This window comes from Stegostoma tigrinum, chromosome 13 (genome assembly GCF_030684315.1).
Source record: "Stegostoma tigrinum isolate sSteTig4 chromosome 13, sSteTig4.hap1, whole genome shotgun sequence".
Taxonomy (NCBI): domain Eukaryota; kingdom Metazoa; phylum Chordata; class Chondrichthyes; order Orectolobiformes; family Stegostomatidae; genus Stegostoma; species Stegostoma tigrinum.
Window position 1 is genome coordinate 52,121,576 of NC_081366.1, and position 21,671 is coordinate 52,143,246.

The window sequence follows — 21,671 nt, forward strand, 5'->3', positions numbered from 1 at the left end:
TAATTTTATAGACCTTTTAGGTCACCGCTCAATCTCCTACGCTCCAGAGGAAAAACGTCTCAGCCTATCTAGCCTCTCCTTATATCTAAAATCCTCCAGTCCACGTAGCATCCCAGTAAACCTTTTCTGCGCTCTTTGTAGTTTAATATTATCCTTTCTATAGTAGAGTCACCAGAAGTGCACGCAATACTCCAAATGTGGCCTCACCAACATCTTGTATAGCTGCAAAAAGACGCCCCAACTCCTGTATTCAACGGTCTGACCGATGAAACCAAGCATGCCAAAAGCCTTCTTCACCACCCTGTTTACCTGTGACTCCACTTTCAGCGAGCTATGAAACTGTACCCCTGGATCTCATTGCTCTACCATACTCCCCAGCTTACAATCCTTTTCAAGTCACTACTACCCTTTCTGTAGAGTCAACTGTAGACCAGCATCTTCTCATTGTTTGATTTGGGGCCATCTTATATAGAATGGTATTAAAATGCTTCAAACCAGTCACTTTTGTTCTACAGCAGCAAAAGCTAACAGATAATAAATAGAAGCTGCATTTAACTCTCTGGACAGAAACAGACCACTTGCCCTTTGAGCAGCAACAATTTCACAGTCAATTTTACAATTTCACCGCACCTAGCTCTCATCTACCAGGAAAATAAGTGTTGAATTAAGTCCTTTCTGGCTTGTAACGACGGTCCTGCTCACTGTCCTCATCTTCCTTAGAAAACTGCTGCTCCCAGTTCTTCAGCGTTCATCACATTCACTTTTTGCCTGTTCCAGTTTTGCAGAGCACAGCATGAGAGGATTATGTAGCACACTCTACCTTGTGACACCCTCATAAGGTATCTGTCCCCCCACCCCAAAAACATCAGGAACAAGATGCTGATGTCCTTGAGAATCCTCATGGTAGCTTTCAGGGTACCAGGGAATGACTTTTTAGATGTAGTACCAATGATCACTGAATGCTTGCATATTGATGGAATGGAATCCTTTTCTGTTGGCAAACTCAGATGGGTTATGAAATGGCATCTACACCATGATGTGTGTATGGTGTCCTGTATTTGTGGATGTGCAACTGTCCCTCTTTCTGTGCTGAGGCTGAAACTGTTACTCAATATTTAATAGAGCTTGATCTGGGTTTCTCTCTCTCTGTGTGACAATGCGATCATATGGTCCTGAACTTGGCACAGGTTTTCTTTGATCAACATCCCCAGGGCATTTAAAGGTGACATTTGAAAACATAACATTCTGTTGAATCTTATCAGAAATCAGCTAAATGTCTTTTGCACTGAGTTTGATGGAGGGTTTCTCTCTACGAGGCCCAGTGAGTTTTCTCATGCTGAATCCTGTAGCCCCGGCTGTCGCACTGTTCTCATTATGGTATGATCTTGCTCAAATTGCATCAGTAACAGTCTTGCTATATTTGTGGCTGGATGATTGAGGGATCCCACACAAGGCCCCTGTGACATCTTGGAATGAGCCAGTTGCATAAAAGTTTAGTGCAGCTGTCACCTTGGTGAAAGGATGGCCGCTAATTCTTCATATCACAGGTCCCACTCCAGCACATGGCATAGTGCTGTGACTGTTTCCCAGAACGTCCTCTTCACTGACACATTGTCCACTCACTGAGGGGGCATTGAGCTGTAAATACCTCATATGGAAGCTGTTTTGCATCTGCTGGAAGCTGCTGCTAGTTTGTTGGCATATCTGTTCCTCCTCCACTCCTCTGCATTGTTGCATGCAGGCCTGGCATCATAAACCCTGCTTTGGCTGAATCCATCAGTTCTGTTCTTTGCATCATCCTTGGTGATGTGACCAGTCAGCATTCTCATCACTCGTAAGTGACTAGTTACCATCTTCCTACATACAGTGGTACATGAAGCACTCCAGCGAGGAGCTCCATGAAACACCTCTTATGGAACATTGCACCTTACTGCAATCAATTTATCAGCAGTCATGTTGCAAACAGTCATAAGATTGTAAGTGCTGCACAAGTATTGACACCTTAGGCACCCAGCCCACATCATTCTGGAAAGGGATAATTGACACATAAGAACAAGTTGCATTATACTTACAGTTCAAAATGGCAAGAAGTCAATTCCATGCCCCTGTGCAGTTAATGAAATCTTGGACACATTTTACACTTTTTAGCCCAAGGGTGTCTCTGTGATTACTACTGCTTCACAGAGGTGACTATCTTGAATCTACAAGATCGCTTGTGACCAGAATTTACACCCACACAGTTGTACAATGCACGTATTTCATGTGCACCACAATATGATTACAAATTACTTCAGCCTATACTCTGCAAGTGCCAACACCTCTTGAAGGGTGTACTGTCCATTAGAAATGCAGCCCATATGTAGGAGCAGAAAACAAACATTGACTCTGCCCACTCTGAGTATGATCACAGGTATTTTCCATTTTTAGTTTGCATTTACGAGTCTTGAGAACATGGAAGATGATGCAAGTCACGGTTTAGTGATTTAAGTCACAAGCACAGCCCGGTATTCAGGGAGGCCCCAGACCTCCATGTGTCTTTCTGTTTTGCTGATGCTGGCAAGCCCATCATGACCGATCCCCCACACTTTTCTATCCACCACATGAAAATTATGACTGCAACTGTTCTTATCCCTGAGCCTGTTCCTGCCCACCACCATGATGCAGACTCCCCTGTTGAAGTGGTAATTACCTCCTACAGCATCCTATATCCTCCCAAACACTACCATCTCCCCAACTTGTATGTTGAAATCCTCCACTTTGCTGATCTTGCCTCCTGTGCATACAAGGTTGCTGCCTTCAGTGCCCAGCATTAAGTCCCCCCAGTAGTGTCCTTGGTAACTCCCACTTCAGTTTCATATCCCTGATCCCAAAGACTGACTGTGGCTGAACCCTTGACCAACTTGTACAAAGGACTGACCATATTTCTAACTGGTCTCCTTGCAACTGTCAAATCTTAAATCCCCTGATTGCTTACACTGACCCTACAGCAGTTAATGTGGCCCACACTATTGCAAAACAGAGCTCTGGACCCTGATTTCGGCAAACAGATAACTGTCCATGTCCAAGTCCCTGGACTGATTCCAGGTGCCGCTCTTCATTGATCCTCTGGCTAACAGCAGTCCATATTGGTTTATCTGAAGACTACTGTCCTTTGACTTTGAGACATGGCCATTTGATTGAAGCAAATGCAGTGTGTATGTCACTGTTACATGCTGGAGGTATGACATTGAGGAACACGCACAGGAACATGTCCACTCCCTTGACTGATGATTGCTGATAACCATGACGCATGATTGGCTTTGTGTCTGATCTAAATGGCATTGCAAGACAGAATTACTGTGAGTCTTAAGGTGCGAATGTTGGAGTAAAGAACCAAATGGCAACATATGACAAGATAGGAAAGCTATGAGCATGGAAATAGTTACAAAATGAGTGAGCGCTGAGAGCACAAGGAGCCCTGAGATGAATCCTAGTCCAAACCCCGAGCTGAGTTTCCATTGCTGTACATAAAGCGTCCTTGCAGTAGCATTGCCAGTACACTCCAAAGTGCTGCATTGAAGTGCAGAACTGTACTGTAAGTGGATCTGTACTGCAGAACCATAATGTAAGAGATATACCATGAAGATGCGGTGAAGCCAGGACAAGTCAGATGCTAATGTCCATGGATATGTGTAATCATTGTCCATAGACTGTGCCTGAGACATTCGTGTTTGGTGTCCAAAATGGAGGTCCAGAGGACCAAGTGGTGAGCTGAAGTGACCAAGTAACCCTTCTGACTTTCAAGTCATTAAACCCCAAGGTCCAGTTTCTATTGGTGAGTTGGAGAGTGGAAAACCGAATATTAATGAGATGAGATGAAGTAATAGTAAGGGTGATGGCAAGCGAGTACATGCGTTTGTAGTGTACCTCTCACTACCAAGAATCCAGTCTCACTGCTCAACACTTGGTTAGAATATGAGATCTTTTAATTTCAACACTGGGAAGGTCCTTCATTTACATCTTAACAGAAGTTCCCAACTTTATCAATGTGGCCCATCTCATTCAAAGGCTGGGAATTTTCTGCCCAAACTTACGAAATTCCATATCCATAGCATTTTCATTTTCATTAGATTCCTAATTAGAATATTTTGATTAAAATTTTGGTTGGAGTGTTTGAGATAAGTTTTTGCTTGTTCTTCCTCTGTCTTTGAATGAATATCTTGTAATTAACATCTTGTGATGTCAAATCACTTTGTAGTGCATAACGTTCTACATTTTTACATATCTGTCCATTTGAGAGTTAGCTCCCTTCCTTAGGTTTTATTTTCATATTTGTGTATCAAACACCCGAAGCAGAGCAGAATAACATTTTCATGATTATTCATTATTAATCTGTGGCCTGTGCTACAGAGTGAATTTTAATTAGAGTAGATTAACTGCTGAATTCTCAAGAGAATGTTTAAGACAAAGGTAAATGTAAATACTACTTAGAAACAATAGTCTTTTTGTAGCATCGATGTGCAGAGATAAATTCCCTTGCAAATAAATCTCAGTATTTGTCAGGGGGTAAAACTAAGGCCACATTGGAGCAAGCCAAGTCATATCACAATGAACTCAGACATATGCGAGACATTGATATCTGGCAATGGGCACAGTTCCAGAAACTGTAAAATTAAGATTGAGAGAGCTTGGGTTGTTCTCCTTGCAGGAGAGGATTATGAAATGAGATATAATATAGTATTTGCAATCACATAGAGATTTGGTAAAAGTATGTACTAACGAGTTGCACAGCAAGTTGAATGAATAGACCTAAGGCAAGTGAATTGTGGAAAAAGATTTTTATTTTTATTTGCTCACAGAGGGGTTTGAAAAAAATGGTTTAGTGGCAATCTTGTATTATTAACAACTTAAGTAGGAATTGCACAAGAGTTTAGGACAAATTGAAGTCTAGGGTATTACAAGTCCAGAATTTGATGACCTAAGTCATGATGGCTAATAGTGTAGAACAGAGAATATGTAACAAAAAGAGAGAAAAAGTTGCAACCAACCAAGTATCAGTTATGAGGAATCCCCCTTCTAATCTGCTAATGACTAAAGATTCTTTTTCATATCATTGCTTTATTTTCCAGCATCTAGATTAAGTCGGAGATCTTCATCTGGCGCTGAAGATGACAGCCAAAATATTTGGGACCAGGGTATTCAGAGGGTATGAACTATATTTCAACTGTACTATTACTTATTGAAATATGCTTATCTGAATACAGAAAAGCTTACAACATGAGAAAGGATACAGTTTTAGTTATTGATTGGCCTTGGTGCCTTGTCAAGGACAAATCTATTTATACGTTTAATAGCTTGTATTACTAATGCCATGTGCAAACATCAAGAAGATCCCAAGGGCCTTAAATAACATTTTAAATAACAGATATTGTTCAATGAAAACACAATTATAATCTAGAACTAAAATAGCAAATAAAAAGATTTTTTTATATAATTCACTCATGGGACATAGGCATAACTGACTGGCCAGCATTTATTGCTCATCCCTAGTTGTCTTTGAAATGGACTGCCTTCTTGAATCACTGTAGTCGGCTTGCCGCGGTCAACCCAAAAGGCAGTTAGGGAGGAAATTTTTGGATTTTGACTCAGCAACAGCGAAGGAACCATGATAGATATCCAAGTCAGGGTGGTGACTGACTTGGAAGGAAACTTACCAATGCTGGTGTTGCCATATATTTGCTGCCCTTGTCCTTCTGGATGGAAATGTTCATGGAATTAGAAGTTGCTGTCTAAGGATCTTTTGAGAATTTCTTCAGTGCATCTTGTGGATGGCACCCACTGCTGCTTCTGAGTGTTGTGCTGGGAGGATATGGTGCCAATCAAGTGGGTTGCTTTGTTCTCGATGGGGTCAAACTTCTTAAGTGTTGTTGGCGCTGCACCTATCCAGACAAGTGGGACTCCTCACCTTGAACCACAAGGTCAGGCATTGGGGAGTCAACAGCTGAGTTACTCACCCTAGTATTCTAGCGTCTGACTTGCTGTTATAGACACTGCATTTATTTGGTGAGCCCAGTTGAGTTTCTGGTTAATAGATAGCTCCCAGGATGCTGAAAGTGGGGAATTCAGTGATGGTAACAACGTTGAATGTCGAGGAGTGGTGGTTAGATTGTCTCTTCATGGAGATTGACATTTGTGTGACATGAATGTTACTCGCCACTTATCAGCCCAAGCCTGGACATTGTTCTGATCTTATTGCATTTGAACATGGACTGCTTCATATCGAAAGAGCCAAGAATGGTGCTGAATATTGTGTAATCATCAGCAAACATCCCACTTATATTACAATAGATGGAAGGTCACTGATGAAGCAGCTGAAAATGGTTGGGCCTAGGACACTACCCTAAGGCATTCCTGCAGTGATGTCCTGGAGCTGAGGTGACTGACCTCCAACATCCATAAATATCTGCCTCTGTGTCAGGTATGACTCCAACCAGCAAAGTGTTTATCCCTGATACCCATTGATTCCAATTTTTCTGGTGCTCCTACTTGCCACACTTAATCGAATGCAGCCTAGTCGTCAAGGGCTGTCACTCTCACCTCCCCTCACCTCTGGAATTCAGCTCTTTTGTCCATATTTGATCCAAGGTGGAAATGAGATCAGCAGCTGAGTGACCCTGGCAGAACCCAAGCTAGGCATCACTGAGCAGGTTAGTGCTGGGTGGCTGCTGCTTGATAGCACTGTTAATGACACCTTCCATTACTTTACTGATGATTGAGAATAGACTGATGGTGTGGTCATCGAATTTGTTGGATTTGTCCTGCTTTTTGTGTATCGGACGTACCTGGGCAACTTTCCAGGCAGATGCCATCGTTATGACTATACTGGAACGGCTTGGTTCAGGGAGTGACAGACTCTGGAGCACAGGTCTTCAGTAATGTTCCCAGAATGCTGCCAGGGCCCATAGCCTTTGCAGTATCAAGTGTCTCTGGCCATTTTTGATATCAGACGGAGTGAATCGAATTGGCTGACAACTGACATCTGCAATTTTGAGGACCACTAGAGGAAGCCACAATGGGTCATCCGCTCAGCGCTTCTGGCTGAAGATAGCGGTGAATGCTTCAGCCTTATCTTTTGCACTTGTGTGTTGCACTCTTTCATCATTGAGGACGGAGATATTTATGGAGCCTCATCCTCTATTGAGTTGGTTAATTGCCACCACCATTCATGACTGGATATGGCAGGACTGCAGAGCTTAAATCTGCTACTGTAGTTGTGGAATCTCTTAGTTCCACCTATCAATTGCTGCTGTGCTGTTTGGCATTCAAATAGTCCTGTTTGGTCGCTTCACCATGTTGACACCTCATTTTTAGCTATGCCTGGTGCTGCTCCTGGCATGTCCATCTGCAATCGCCATTGAACCACGATCTTGCAGAAATCTAGTCTGAATATTTTTGTAATCAATCTCAAGCACATTTTACTTGACATTTATTCAAATAAATGAAAATAAAACATTAACAGCAGTTTAAAAAATCAGCAAACATATCTATTTTATATAAAGTATGTTGAAAAATGAGCAGAAATTGGCAAACCTTCAATATAAGTTATAAGAAAACATTAGCTCCTGCTTCTTCAAACTTGCCTTTTGCTTCTCTGTTCCTTTGAAGAGGCTCACTTTGGGTACAGTCCTATGACTGTAACACCAATTTGTTCTTTTTTTCCCAAAATTATTTTTTTATTTTCCTCAGTAACAAAATGAGTAATGAGATTGTATGCTTACTGTGCTGTGCTCTGCTGAAATAAGAGAATGAACACTGAATTTTACATTAATGGAGCCCTTAAATACCTGTGCATTTCTTCCAGTATTCAACAATATACAACTTATAATTCTTTTGTGAATTAAAGTATGGTTTAGTTTCTGTAGAATATGGCCAAGATAACATGTTGGAAAATTATCTTTTTAAGAGCAGACCAGACATTTACCTTCAGTGTAGCAACCTCCATATGGTATATATAGCATCTGTACAGAAATGCTCATAGCACATTCAAGATCATTCTTATTGTACTGTGGTGGCTAAAGTCAATTCCAATTTGTGCATAATCATTTTTTACGAGCAAATTTCAGCATTTTTTGTTATATCAAGACAAATAAGCAGATGCTAATAATGCATTGAAGTGACTGGGATGCTGCCCACCCTTATTATGATCAGGAATTTGAAACATTGTGTTTGTTATCCTAATGCTCAAATGCACTTCCTCGCCTTGCAAGAATATTGCAGTGCTTATTTAAATCACAATGGCTTATATCAAAGCATTGTTAGCCTGAAACCATCATTTGCATTTCTTCTGCATTCAAATTCTTCGGCTATATCCCCTCGACCAGTTGTTAGCTCCTTTTTGCATTCATGGAATTGCATTTATGAATAAAAACTACATTTAGACATATCACCTGGTAGGCCTGGAAACTGAAAGTGCTGTCTTACAATGCAGAAGGTGAAGCCCAGCAGGACTTTTAGCAAATCAATGTTATTATAATTAATGGCTGCTGTGAATCAGTCATCATTCTTTCCTGGTTAGGTTTAAAAGCTATAGCCTGCTAGAATTAGGTTTCAGTTAACTGTAACTTTTCCTCAAGGACTTTCGTGAAATGAGTGATACTGTTGTATCTGGGGAGGGAAGAAAGTTTTTCCTATGTTTGACATAGTCATACCTTTTTATTTAAGTCTTGATATATTGTGCTGTAGCTTTTAACCATAAATGAAACATTATTGTAAAATACAGTCTTTGCTATTGACTTTGTTGTTCTTAATGAAATATACAATATTGGTATGCTCTAGTCATATTCATAGATCAGCTCATCTTTATCAATAGACATATGTAACTGTGCTTATAGGTTTATTAGAAAACCAGATTTTGGACTTCAGTAAGAATTCAATATTGAATCTATCATTTTTGTTTTAGATACAAAGTGGCATTAATCGGTTAATTCTGAAGGAGGAGATGAAAGCTAGATCGGGGAGTTATGATAATGACCCCTGGTCAACACGCAGCTCCACAACAAGTAGGGAATGTCTGCAGAATGTAGGCTACGATTCTCCAGTAAATGGATGTAAGTAACAGCAAAATGATCTTTCTATAGGATCTATATGCAAGCCGAAATTTGTTCTTGAGAAAGCAGTCTAGAATTTCCCCTTCAGGTCCTAATCCAATTGTCAACATCAATTCTGAGTCACAATCCCAGATATGAATGTAGTAGGATATCAGTTGTAATCTTCTTGGGCGCAGTCAATTCAAAAGTTGCTTTGAGAAGCTTGGTTTAGCTAATGGTAGCAGGTGGACTGGGAAGTGGAAGTCCCAGATGGCTTGCTGCAATGTTTGACAGATCCATGAGGAAAGGTGGGCACTTCGGAGGTAGGCAGGTGACAGCTATACTTTGAGATGAAAGCATTCTCTGTAGTTGTGTAAGAAGGTTCAAATGCATGCATGACCATAGCTGTTTGGTCATCATCATGTTGAGGAAGATTATGTTCATTGTAATTCCACACTAGGCTGGGAAAGGAACCCTGTTTCTCCTGCTGTATCCAGTTCAGTTTGGGTTCTGGCCTCAGTGGAGCTCAGTCAGCTATGCAGAAGCTCCCAACCACATCAAAACTTCTCCCCTAATGGCTTATTATTAGACATAATTAGCAAACCCTTCTACTGCGTTGACCTTGTCCCCAGCAAGATTATTTTCTGCAGGGTTACAAGTTGGTTGCCCATCTAGTACACTTCCAACATTGTAACTGATTCCATTTACCACGCGGTCTCTGCAGAATTTCTTAAATTCATTTACGGGATGAGGGCATGACTGGTTAGGCCAGCATTTATTGCCCATCCCAGAGGGCAGCCAAGAGGTAACCACATTGCTGTGGGTCTGTAGTCACACAAAGGCCAACCAGGTAAGGATGGCGGTATTCTTCCCTCAAGGACATTAGTGATCCAGATGGCTGCTTCCCTTGACAATCAACAATGGTTTCATAGTCATCATTAGACTCCTAAATCCAGATTTTCATTGAATTAAAATTCCACTATCACCACAGTGGGATTCGAGCCTGGGTCCTAGAATATCACTTGGATTTCTGGGTTAACAATCTAGCAATAATGCTATTAAACCATCACCTCCCCTAATAGTAACTTAGCCAATTTACTAGAAAGTGATTGTATTGGGAACTAATCTCCTGCACAGAATCAATGCGCAGAGGAGTGGCAGAGGAGAAAAAAGACATTAAAAGTGAATTGGTTGGAAATCTATACTGACCATTCTTTAATACAATACAGCTTCGAAATTGGAACATAAAAATGGATTCTGAATCATATTAGTGAGTTTTGATTTCCATTGCTAAATTATATCAATAATTTTCAATAGGAACAGTTCTGCATGTCATTGTGTTTATAACTTTGCTTTATGTAGTTTATTAGAGTCTGTGCACCTCCAAAATCTGATTTCAGCTTCTCAATTATCCATGTACAGGCCAGCAAAAGGTCTGAATGTGAGGTTCATTCAAAGGTCAGAGCAGGTGATTTAATTGAAATTGCTTTTGGTGAATGTTGTGCCTTCTGTTCCTCTGCACCTATTTTCCTTGTTGACTTCTGTGACTGCAATTAAGGAAACTACTTCCTCATTATCTATCCCTGAGAACACACGTTGGGAAAAGGCAAATTGATTTGATTGTGTTTTAGCTAAAACATATCTTGTTCTTTCAATAAATCAACTTGGAATCAAATCAGAAGTGAGAAAGAATGCTTGTGTCTCTGCTAAGAATGACTGCTTTTTAAAAGTATTATTTTAACTTCCAGAAGTAAACCTGAAGAAATAACAAATGTTCAAATTCCTGTTGCTGACTAGCCCCCTTTGATCTGTGTGCTCAGCTAATATGCATTTGGCACTGCCGCAATAATCAGTTACGAGGAATATAAACCCTCAGACATTTGAAGACTGGTTACCATGAGTAATCCAGACTCCCCTGTGTCTTGCTCATCGCATTAGAGCAGTGGCAGTAAACTACATGAATGACCTTCAGATGAGGTATGGTTTTTGAAGTCTGATTCTTGGAACACAAGAACTTTTCACAAACAAGTAAATATCAGTTTTAAATTATGACAGAAAAGTTTCCAACCTCCAATTACATGGCAGTTTTATTTCGAGTGAGGAAATGAAGTTTGATGATTATTGGAGCATCATGGAAAACACAAACATTACAGATGCTGAAAATTTGAAATATAAAAAGAAAATGTTGGGAGAAGTGAGCAGTTTAGGCAGCATAAGTGGAGAAAAATAAAGTTAACATTTTGAAGTGTTGATTTTTCATCAGAATATACATTCTGGAAGGGAATACTGATTTATATGACTTACAAAACAGTAACCCTTTTGTGCTTGCATGTATTGATGTGAATAATTAACCATGGATTCAGTATTATAGACAATAGGTGCTGGAGTAGGCCATTCGGCCCTTCGAGCCAGCACCACCATTCATTATGATCATGGCTGATCATCCACAATCAGTATCCTGTCCCTGCCTTATCCCCATAACCCTTGATTCCATTATCTTTAAGAGCTCTATCCATCTCTTCCTTGAAAGTATCCAGAGAGATGGCCTCCACTGCCTTCTGGGGCAGAGCATTCCATATATCCACCACTCTATCCACTCAACTCTGTTCTAAATGGCTTACCCCTTATTTTTAAACTGTGTCCTCTGGTTCTGGACTCCCCCATCAGCGGAAACATGCTTCCTGTCTCCAGAATGTCCAAACCCTTAATAATCTTATACGTCTCAATCAGATCCCCTCTCATCCTTCTGAACTCAAGTGTATATAAGCCCAGTTGCTTCAATCTTTCAATTTATGATAGTCCCGCCATTCTGACAGTTGACCTTGTGAACCTACGCTGCACTCCCTCAATAGCAAGAATGTCCTTCCTCAAATTTGGAGACCAAAACTGCACACAATACTCCAGGTGCGGTCTCACCGGGGCCCTGGAAATGAAGTTTGAGGATTATTGGACCATCTTGGAAAACACAAAACATTACAGATGCTGAAATTTGAAATATAAAAAGAAAATGCTGGGAGAACTGAGCAGCTTAGGCAGCATAAGTATTTGACTGCTAACTGACTTAACTCAATCATAAATTGTTCATTATGATCGAATGGGTTCTTCTTAAAGATAAGTATATCTATGTGACAGTGATGTTAGGAGTAAAGATGCCAAATAAGGTTATATCTAGGGTTTCATGTTTCACTTTCAGTTTCCACCCAGTGTCGTCTTCTTTAAATTACGCTGTCAAAGAGCAGAGCTGAGCAGAAACAAAATTTCTTTCTGTATACAATGGGAGTTTCCAACAGTTTTGACAACCAAGATCCATGCTGCCCACTTCTTATGAATTGGTTCAACTGATGTATTCGACAAGACCAAAGAGCAAACGTTTGCCTATGTCTCCTGGACTATGGATGCACGTGGCCTCTGAGACAATGGAGAAGCAGAAAAAAAAACAAATAAATGTGACAAGTGACACTAATATTTGGCATGTTCCCTTTGTGAACAATTCAGCTTGGTCAAATTCACCATCATAAGGTTAGACTTAATGGGTATAACAGTGGCCATAACAGCAGGCTAAAAAGCTGAGACAACCCTGCCATTACCATTTCCAAATCCCTGAAGTAATTTTGTGCCCATCAGGCATTAACTGCTGGTTATTGGGGCTACGGAAAGGCCATTTACAACTTTGGCAGGTCTTTAGTTTCAACAGTGCCACCAGGTCCAGCAGTTACTGTTGGTACTACAGCCATGTCTGGATCATGGATACGGCCCTGGAACTCAGGTGGGTGGAGCCAGTGAGAGCAATGAGGCGTGAGTCAACGAACATAGTCATTTCTGAGGTCAAGGGATATCTGTCTGACAGGGCAGGCCAGGTGGTTACAGGTTTGGGGGTGGCATCCTTCCATGGGCCACAAGATGTCAGTCAGATTGTCAGCTTTTAATGAAGGTGAGTCCCCACTTTGTGAAGGTTCCCTTCCTATCCTAGCAGTGATGAGGCCATTAATTGCCTTCTTAAGGGCCTCAATGAACCTCTGGGCACGAAGAACGTCCTTGACCTTTCGCCAAGCTTATTGAATTGGACAGAGTTTAGAAAGTGATGGATTCTCAACTACCCACTTTTCATCCTAATTCCACAGGCATCCACCCCATGCCCTTGCCTTCCAACCCACTTCTGATGACTGCACTAAATTCCAGCCCTGATGTGGATATGCTTCCCAGAAATTCATTGTATTTCTGATGTGCAGGGTCACGTGCTGAGCCTGACATTGCTCTGTGTTTGGTTGCACATTGCTACAGAATTCATCAGAGATAGAGGGTGAAGAGAGCGTAGAGCTATTTTAATGCCATATTGTTTCATTTAAAACTTCTGCAACTTCTTAAATTGAATATATGGGAAAAGATAAATGGGAAAGATATCTGGGTTGCTTTGGATTGCGTAGAAACATAGAAAATAGAAGCAGAAGTAAATCGTTTGGGCCTTTGAAGTTGTTCTCCCATTCAATATGATCGTAGCTGATCATCCAACTCTGTTCCCAGTCTCTCCCCATCCATAACCTTTTCTCCCTTTGGCAGTAAAACTACATCTGTCTCCTCCTTGAAGACATTCCATACTTAGGCCTCTGTTGCTTTTTGTGGCAGAGAATTCCATAGGCTCAGCACCCTCTGGGTAAAGTCATTTCTCTTCACCTCAGCCATAAAAGTCTTATCCCATACCATTTGTCAGTGATCCCTGGTTCTGGACTCTCGGTCATTGGGACTAACCTTCTGCATTTACCCTGTGCGGCTTTGTTAGAATTTTGTAGGTTTCTATAAGACCCCTTTAATTCTTCGAAACTATTCTATGTGAACATAGCCCTAATCAATCAGTCTCTCTTCATATTTCAGACCAAACATTCCAGGAATCAGTCTGGTAAAACTTTGTTGGACTCGATCCACAGCCAGAACATCCTTCGTGAGATAAGGAGACCAAAACTGTTCACAGTACTCCAGGGGTGATCTCACCAAAGCCCTCTACAATTGCAAAAAGACATCCCACTTGTATTTGAAACTTTTGCTACGAAGACCACCTGCTGGACCTTCATGCTTACTTTCAGTGAATGGTGTACAAGGACACACAGGGCTAAATATTCCTTCCCCTTTTCCAATCGATCGCCATTAAGATAATTATCTGCCTCCCCGTTTTTGTTGCCGAAGTGGATGACCTCACATTTGCCTATATTATATTTCATCCACCATGCATTTGTCCATTCACTCAACCTGAAGAGCCTTTGCATCCTGCTCGTAGTAAAGCCTCCCACTCAGCTTTGTGTTTTTTGTAAGCTTGGAGATATTACGTTTACATCCCTCATCTAAATGTTCATATTTTTTGTGAATAGCTGGGGTTCTAGCAATGATTGCTGCAGCATCCCAACGTCACTGGTATTCTCACATTTCATTTCCTATCTATCAGCAGTTATCTATCCATGTCAGTACATTGCCCCCAAACCCATGCACTTTAATTTTACATGCTAATCTTTTGCGTGAGACCTTACTGGAAGCCTTCTAAAAGTCCAAATAAACCACATCCACTCATTCCCATCATTAACTTCACTTGCTGCTTTTTTATTAAATTCCAATAAGTTTGTCCTTTCGTAAATCCATGCTGACTCTGCCCAGTCCTGTCACAACTTTTCAAGTGCTGTGCAATTATATCTTTTGTATTATATCAAGAGAATGACTGAGGAATGGCTGATTCTTTCATTACTATTTTCTATATAAAGTTACAGCTGTTCACTGTATGGCACTCCCTCCTAGCCCAGCCAAATTCAAGATTTCAGCATGAGGGAAATTTTATTTTGAGCCTAACGCGTGAGAAAGTTTGAAACAATTTACTGAAAAACCCAGCTGACTCAGTCATACTTAATGCATGGAACAGGTCTCAAAATTTTTTCCCCGTTCTGACCCCATTTTACATCTTGAAAATTGTTGCAACCTCTCTTGGTGAGAATTGTGAAAGTAGGGCTCTGGGCAAGCTGTGATACTGGGAGCTTCTTAGAATGGAATTACAGCAGTTCTAACTCAGTCAGAGTTTCATGGTAGCAATTGCTGCCTCAGAGCTCATAAACCTAAAGTAAAATCCAAACTCAAAGCATTGATCCATAAGAATGTCTTAGGCACACATATCTGAATAAAAAATAGTATTTTCCCTCTACTTCTATTTTGTTATTCAGTTGTACGAAGGAAGTAACTTTAGAACCAATTAAACAATGTGAATTCCAATTATCTAGGTGTTATCAATAACTGTGCTCTTGCACAGGATATGTATCATAAGTTTAAAAAAAGATACTGTAGGCTAGGACTACCTTGCATTTGGTAGCAAATGCAATTGCAGCTGTCCTTCAGTTAAATGGTATAAATTGCGTTATGATTTCTTACATCCAAGATAATATACAAAACAAGTATTTTCCCTGATTCACATTGTAATTAAGTTATAGAAAAATGCTTGATGCTAAATTGTAATTAAGTGATAGAAAAATGCTTGATGCTAAAGTAATTGAACCAGGTTTTGGTAAGGGGGAAAGTTCATATTTAGTCATTTCCCTGTTTTATTCTAATTTATTTTAATCCTCTGATTACAGCTCCCAGAGGAACATATATGGGAGACAGTGGTAAGTAAAAGACAGTTTGCCAATAAAGTTAAATATTCATATTTCCAGATGTCATCCTTTACAACAGTCTACAAATATTTGTTCAGTCTACAAACACTGTTTTACAGAACCCACTTGACCAGTTTAATTTCCTGTCATTCACGATGCAAATTTTGAGTTGCTTCTGCATATCAATGCTGGGCAGGTTTCTGCTAGTTGAAATCAGTAAGAGCCTGATTTTAGTTCTTGGAGACAGTAAGGATTGCTAGAAGCTAGTGTCAGTGAATGTGGAGATGGAAAAGCACAACAGGCCATCAGCATCCAAGAAGCACAGAAGTCAACATTTTGAGCTAAAACCTATTGTCAGGACTGGGGAGGGGAGCCCAGAAATAAATAGAGAGGCGGGGGGGTGGGTCTGGGGGAGGGCAGTGGGATGGAGATAGGTGGATGCAGGTAGGGGGTTATTGTGGTTGGTCAGTGGGAAGGGTGGAGCAGATAGGTGGGTCAGAAGATGGACAGGTTGGGCGTAGAGAAATTTTGAAGCTGGTGAAGTCAATATTCAGGCCACTGGCCTGTAAGCTCCCAAGATGAAATATCAGGTGTTGTTCGTCCAGTTTATGTTTGGCCTCACACTGACAGTGGAGGAGAACAAGGATGGACATGTCACTGGGGGAGTGGGAGGGGAGTTAACTCCCTACCTGCATCCATGTATCTCCATCCCACCTGACCTCCCCTCAGCACCCCCTCCCCTTCCCCTCCCCAGTCCTGACAAAGAGTTTCAACCCAAAAGTTGACTTCCCTGCTCCTTGGATGCTGTCTGACCTGCTGTGCAATTCCAACACCACATTCACTGTTTTTTTATTCTGCTTGCTTAGTAAAAAAAAAGGATAGTGGAATGCTGCAGTTACTGTTGGTGGGGTGACTATAATGTTTCCAACCACAGCCATATATCATGAAATAATTCACTACTGCATTTTTGTACAATTTAATACTGTGCTCTGTTTTATTATGTAATGCAGTATTTTGTTTCATCACATAATTATGTGCTAGATTTTATTACAGAGATATGTGCTGCATTTCATTATTTTTGCGTAACAGTCACTATCAGTGCATTATGAGTTGGCAAATTGTCTGAGAGCTGTGTATAATCCAGTTCATGATTTTATTTTCAGAAATATGAAACATGATCTGCCAACTGAGTGTACTTTGACGGTCTTTGTAACGTATCTACAGAACTGTCTTGATGATAATGCATATTTTTTGATTAACCGGTTCTAACATTTTGTATAGATTTCTATTGGCCTTTTATGGAGACACCTGTCACATGAAATATTTAGCTGCAAAAGGGTGATAGTGGAGGGTTGTTTTTGGATTGGAGATCCGTGACCAGCAGTGTGCCCCAAGGATCAGTGTTTGGGCCACTGCTTTTTGTCAGTTACATAAATGGTTTGAATGTGAATATAGGAGGCATGGTTAGTGAGTTTGCAGATGACATCAAATTAGGTGATGTAGTGGCCAGTGAAGAAGATTCTCTCAGAGTACAACCAGTTTTTGATCAAATGGGCCATTAGGCCAAGGAGTGGCAGATGGAGTTTAATTTATGTAAATGTACAATCTTGCACTTTGGTAAGGCAAAGCAGAGCAGAACTTATATAATTAATGGTAGGGCCCTCGGTGCTGTCACCAAACAAAGAGACATGTGGTGCAGGTGCACAGTTCTTGGAAGTGGCATCGCGGGTAGACAGGGTGGTGAAGAAGGCATTTGGTACACTTGCTTTTTTATTGGTCAGAACATCGAGTAAGGGAGTTAGGATGTCATATTGAAGCTGTACAGGACATTGCTGAGTCCAGTTTTGGAATACTGTGTTCAATTCTGGTTGCCCTTTTACAATAAGGATGTTGTTAAACTTGAGATGGTGCAGAAAAGATTTACAAGGATGTAACTGAGACTGGAGGTTTCGAGTTACAGGGAGAGGCTGAATAGGCTGGGGCTTTTTTGTCTGGAATGTCAGAAACTGAGGAGGTTATGTAATAAAATCATGAGAGGCATGAGTAGAGTGAGTAGCCAAGGTGTTTTTCCTAAGGTGGGGAGTCAAAAACTGGAGGACGTAGGTTTAACGTGAGGGGAAAGGATTTAAAAAGGATCCAAGGAGTAACATTTTTCCAGAGAGGATGGTGCATGTACGGAATGAGCTGCCAGGAGAAGTGGTGGAGACTGGTAAAATTGCAAAATTTAAAAGGTGTCTGGATGGGTATATGAATAGGAAGGGTTTAGAGGGATATGGGCCAAATGCTGGCAAATAGGACTAGGTCAGATTGGGAAGTCTGGTCCACGCAGATGAGTTTGACCTAAGGGTCTATTTCCATGCTGTATGACTTTATGACTCTAATTCCCATATTTTGATTTGATCTGATTTATTTTTGCCATATGTACCTAGGTACAGTGAAAAGTTTTGATTTGCATGCAGTACAGGCAGATCATATTATACAAAGTGCATAAGTGCATAAGGGTAATAGAACAAAGCGAGGAATGCAGTGTTATGGCTGCAGTGAAGATGCACAAAGAGTGAGGTCAGCAATAAATCTGAAATTTCAGAGGTCCATTCAGGAATCTAATAACAATGGGAATGAAGCTGTTGTTGAATCTGTATATATTATGTTATACAATCATTTATTATATGCCAGCTTATTAATATATTCTTGTTACAATGCTGAACTGGCTAAAAGATATCCCTTGAATTTGCTTAGTTTTTGTTGTCCTGCTGTGTGTTCATGATTCTGGAGCCTGCTCCCTAATTTGATGTCTAGATCCTTTTACACAGCTGGCATAGCACATGTTACATGTCATCCTTACGTCTGCTGTTCTTCATTGTTGGACCTGGCTAGATTTCACTCACATCTGTTCAACATAGGGCAGGAGGCAGTGTGAGACTTGCTTGGTGCACTATTTTTAACTACATTATAAACGTCTCTCTGAAGAACATATCTGGGAGTTTCAACAAACAGCACGTCAGTTTTATGTACAAAATGTTTCAGCCTCTTTAAAAAAATAAGTAATATTACTCTTCAAATTAATTTTTTAAATGTCATCCTCCATTATGATTGTTGAAATTGGTCACAGTGAATACAGTTATTTCAACTTCATCCAACATCAATCTATCAACTTTCTTGTAGTTTTATGATTCTGGCTGATTGGAAGGAACAAAATTCCTCTACGTGTTAACATTAAGCACCATCTAGTGGTTTTAAGAGGAACTACATAGTAGAAATTCCAGACTGATACTCGCTTAGGATTTTGAGAACAACAACCTTAAATCAACCTTAAAATGAATTATTACTTTGCTTATTACAGATCCACTGATTTCCAAGTCTGCTTCTCTTCCTGCCTATATGAGAAATGGTTTGCACAGGGTAAGGTTGAATTAATTCCTCTCACAGTTGGTTTATCCCCTGAAGGAGGAAAATACAAGTGTACATTTAGTATAAATAGAACAGTAGAACAGTACAGCTGTTTGCTTCTGTCTGATTTTATATGTATCAATTTTCTCTCAGTCCCTTTCTCCTTGTGAAGACATTTCAAATGTATTGTAATTTTCCTCATTGCAAGTATCCAGCTGGTATTCAAATTTCAGGCCTTCTTGCTTCTGAGTTCATGACTAGAGAGATGTAAGTGTTTGCATCAGGGAATTTAAAAACATTGAATATATCATCAAGAAATTGTAGGGTGTTAAAAATGTATAGCTATATATTTGTACATTCCATGCAGGTTTGTAACAAACTAGATAGGCCTACAAAATAGATTTGTTATTATCTTGATCAAATCAACCTTCAAGATAATAGGATATTTTGTCTGCTCTTGAGTACTAGCAGTGACAAAGAGTTGAAAGAATGTTGTCTAAAATTGCAAGTAACTAACAATTTTTATTTTCACCCAATGCCATGCATTGTTGTCTTTAGCCTCAGAGCGCTGACATTTTCCAATATGACAACGACAATTCTGTTAACTGGGGAATGAGAGGTAAGATATTAAAATTGGCTGGATATAATAAAATGTAAAATTCTTAACTAAAGACACATTTATATGTCAAAATAAAATTAAGTGTATTGAATGTTCTTTGCACAGTGCAAGAGAAATAGGCACACACAGTATTGATGATTAAAATGGAAAATAACTCCTGCCCTTTGCCATTATATAATCAAGAACCAAATTGGCTAAAGAAAGTTCAGAACTTGTACACTGTCGGGATCATTATACCTACATTTTAGTACTTTATACCCAAATTTTATGAGAATCAGAAAATCATACCATTAGTGTGCTTTGCTACGTACCAGGTTAAAGATGCATATGAAAAACGCCAAAGACTGCACAGTACTTACATTGTTGATTACTCTATATTGTAGAATAATGTCACTGCAGTTTAGCATCAGTGCCCCTGTGTGAAAACCTGATTTTTAATGCCTGAAACCATTGACAGGAACAATGATGAAATAAGTAGATGATGTGCTGTTTACATATAACTCTGCTGATATGGCTTTGTTTAGAGTCCTGTTTCAAGTAAAACATCTCCTTTTTCTTTTTCAGAATACAAGGTAAGACTTTCTGTTTGGTGCTGATGGCCCTTGATGGTTTCCTGTGGTGCTGCGATGATGATTAAAAGAAAGAACTGGTTTCTACTGGTGCCACTGTTTACTTGACAATAGTAATATGTCACGTTTGATAGCTAGCTGACCTTCTCACAGAATCACAGAATTAGTAGGGTGCAGAAGGAGGCCATTCGGTCCATCATGCCTGCACTGTCTAGTTCAATGAGAATCATTGTCAATCTTCTTTTACCCCATGCCCTCACACATTACTTTTATCCAGATCATTATCGAATATCCTCTTGAAGACCAAAATTGAGCCTGCATCCACCACAGTTCCAGGCAGTGCATTCTATATCCCACCGACCTGCTGGCTGAAAATGTTATTCTTTACTTGACCCTTGTTTCTTTTGCGGATCACTTTAATTCTAACTCCGTTTGTTATTCCTTTACAAGCAAAAGCTGCTCCAAATCTGCGCTATTCAGCCCATTCATGATTTTGAAAACCTGTACGAGAGGTCTTTCTCCATCGTAACATTGGGATTGTATTTAAAATTTTCCAATGAAACAAGATTACTGCACATCATAATTTCAGACAACATCCCACCATGCTGTCAAAATTTTCTAAGTGAGAGTGAGTTAAAGATGTTTGTCATGCATCGGTTGCATCTACAAATTTATATCATAACTCTCTTACCATCTAGTGCCTGTGATCTTTCGACTAAAATTATTTAGTTACTTCCCAGAATGTTGAAGGCATTCTCTTGCCATTACAAAATTAGAACTGATGATCTTTTTTTCTCTCTGTTTTGGTTTTTACCACCACCACCACCCTCCACCACCGCCCCCCCACCCCCGTTAATTCCTTGCCCACTTTTTCAGTACAATGTGTTAATCCTTTTAATTTGGGGGAAAAGATTAGCTGTTTAAATTCGTAATAACAGTATGTTAGCCAAAGTAAGAGCTAAGTCAACCATTTCAAATAAGTTAGTGTGCAACACGTGGTGAAAGCCTGTATTGCTCAAGGCTTAAAAATCATTAAATTATGCTTATACTTCCCATGTACTTATAACCAATGTATGAAAACTATCATCCAACATACCCCTCTGTTCTTCCCGCGAAGTTTTTCATTCACCAACCTGTAAAATCCTTCAATATTTATCCTGTACCTACTTGTCAGAATTTTGAAAACTCTCAAAAAATTCCCCGTGCTCCAATAAATAACACCCCTGTTTTTCTAACCTTTCATCATGGCAGGAACCACTCCTTCCTGATTTTATTTCAGTGAATCTTTGCTGCACCCTTTTCTGTGACTCTAAGAAGCTTTCTATGATAACGTGCCCAGAAATATGTGTATGTAGTACTCCACCAATAGCCTAAATAAATATTCACTCTCTATTCAATGTACCTCAGT

The 21,671-nt window shown here is 40.1% G+C and overlaps 1 protein-coding gene across 4 annotated transcripts in view; it reads left to right on the forward strand.

Moving 5' to 3' along the window:
• The window catches only part of ablim3 (actin binding LIM protein family, member 3), a 316,208-nt gene that overhangs the window by 276,595 nt on the left and 17,942 nt on the right, over window positions 1-21,671 (forward strand). For 2 of the 4 annotated variants that reach the window (XM_059650743.1, XM_059650744.1), the window contains exons 18-23: window positions 5,109-5,185; window positions 8,939-9,086; window positions 15,668-15,697; window positions 19,029-19,087; window positions 19,634-19,694; window positions 20,259-20,359. In XM_059650743.1, coding sequence (XP_059506726.1) covers window positions 5,109-5,185; window positions 8,939-9,086; window positions 15,668-15,697; window positions 19,029-19,087; window positions 19,634-19,694; window positions 20,259-20,290 — 407 coding nt within the window. In that variant the 3' untranslated portion in view covers window positions 20,291-20,359. Of the gene's footprint in view, window positions 1-5,108; window positions 5,186-8,938; window positions 9,087-15,667; window positions 15,698-19,028; window positions 19,088-19,633; window positions 19,695-20,258; window positions 20,360-21,671 lie in introns of those variants that run through there. The other 2 variants (XM_059650745.1, XM_048543123.2) reach the window with 2 other exon arrangements.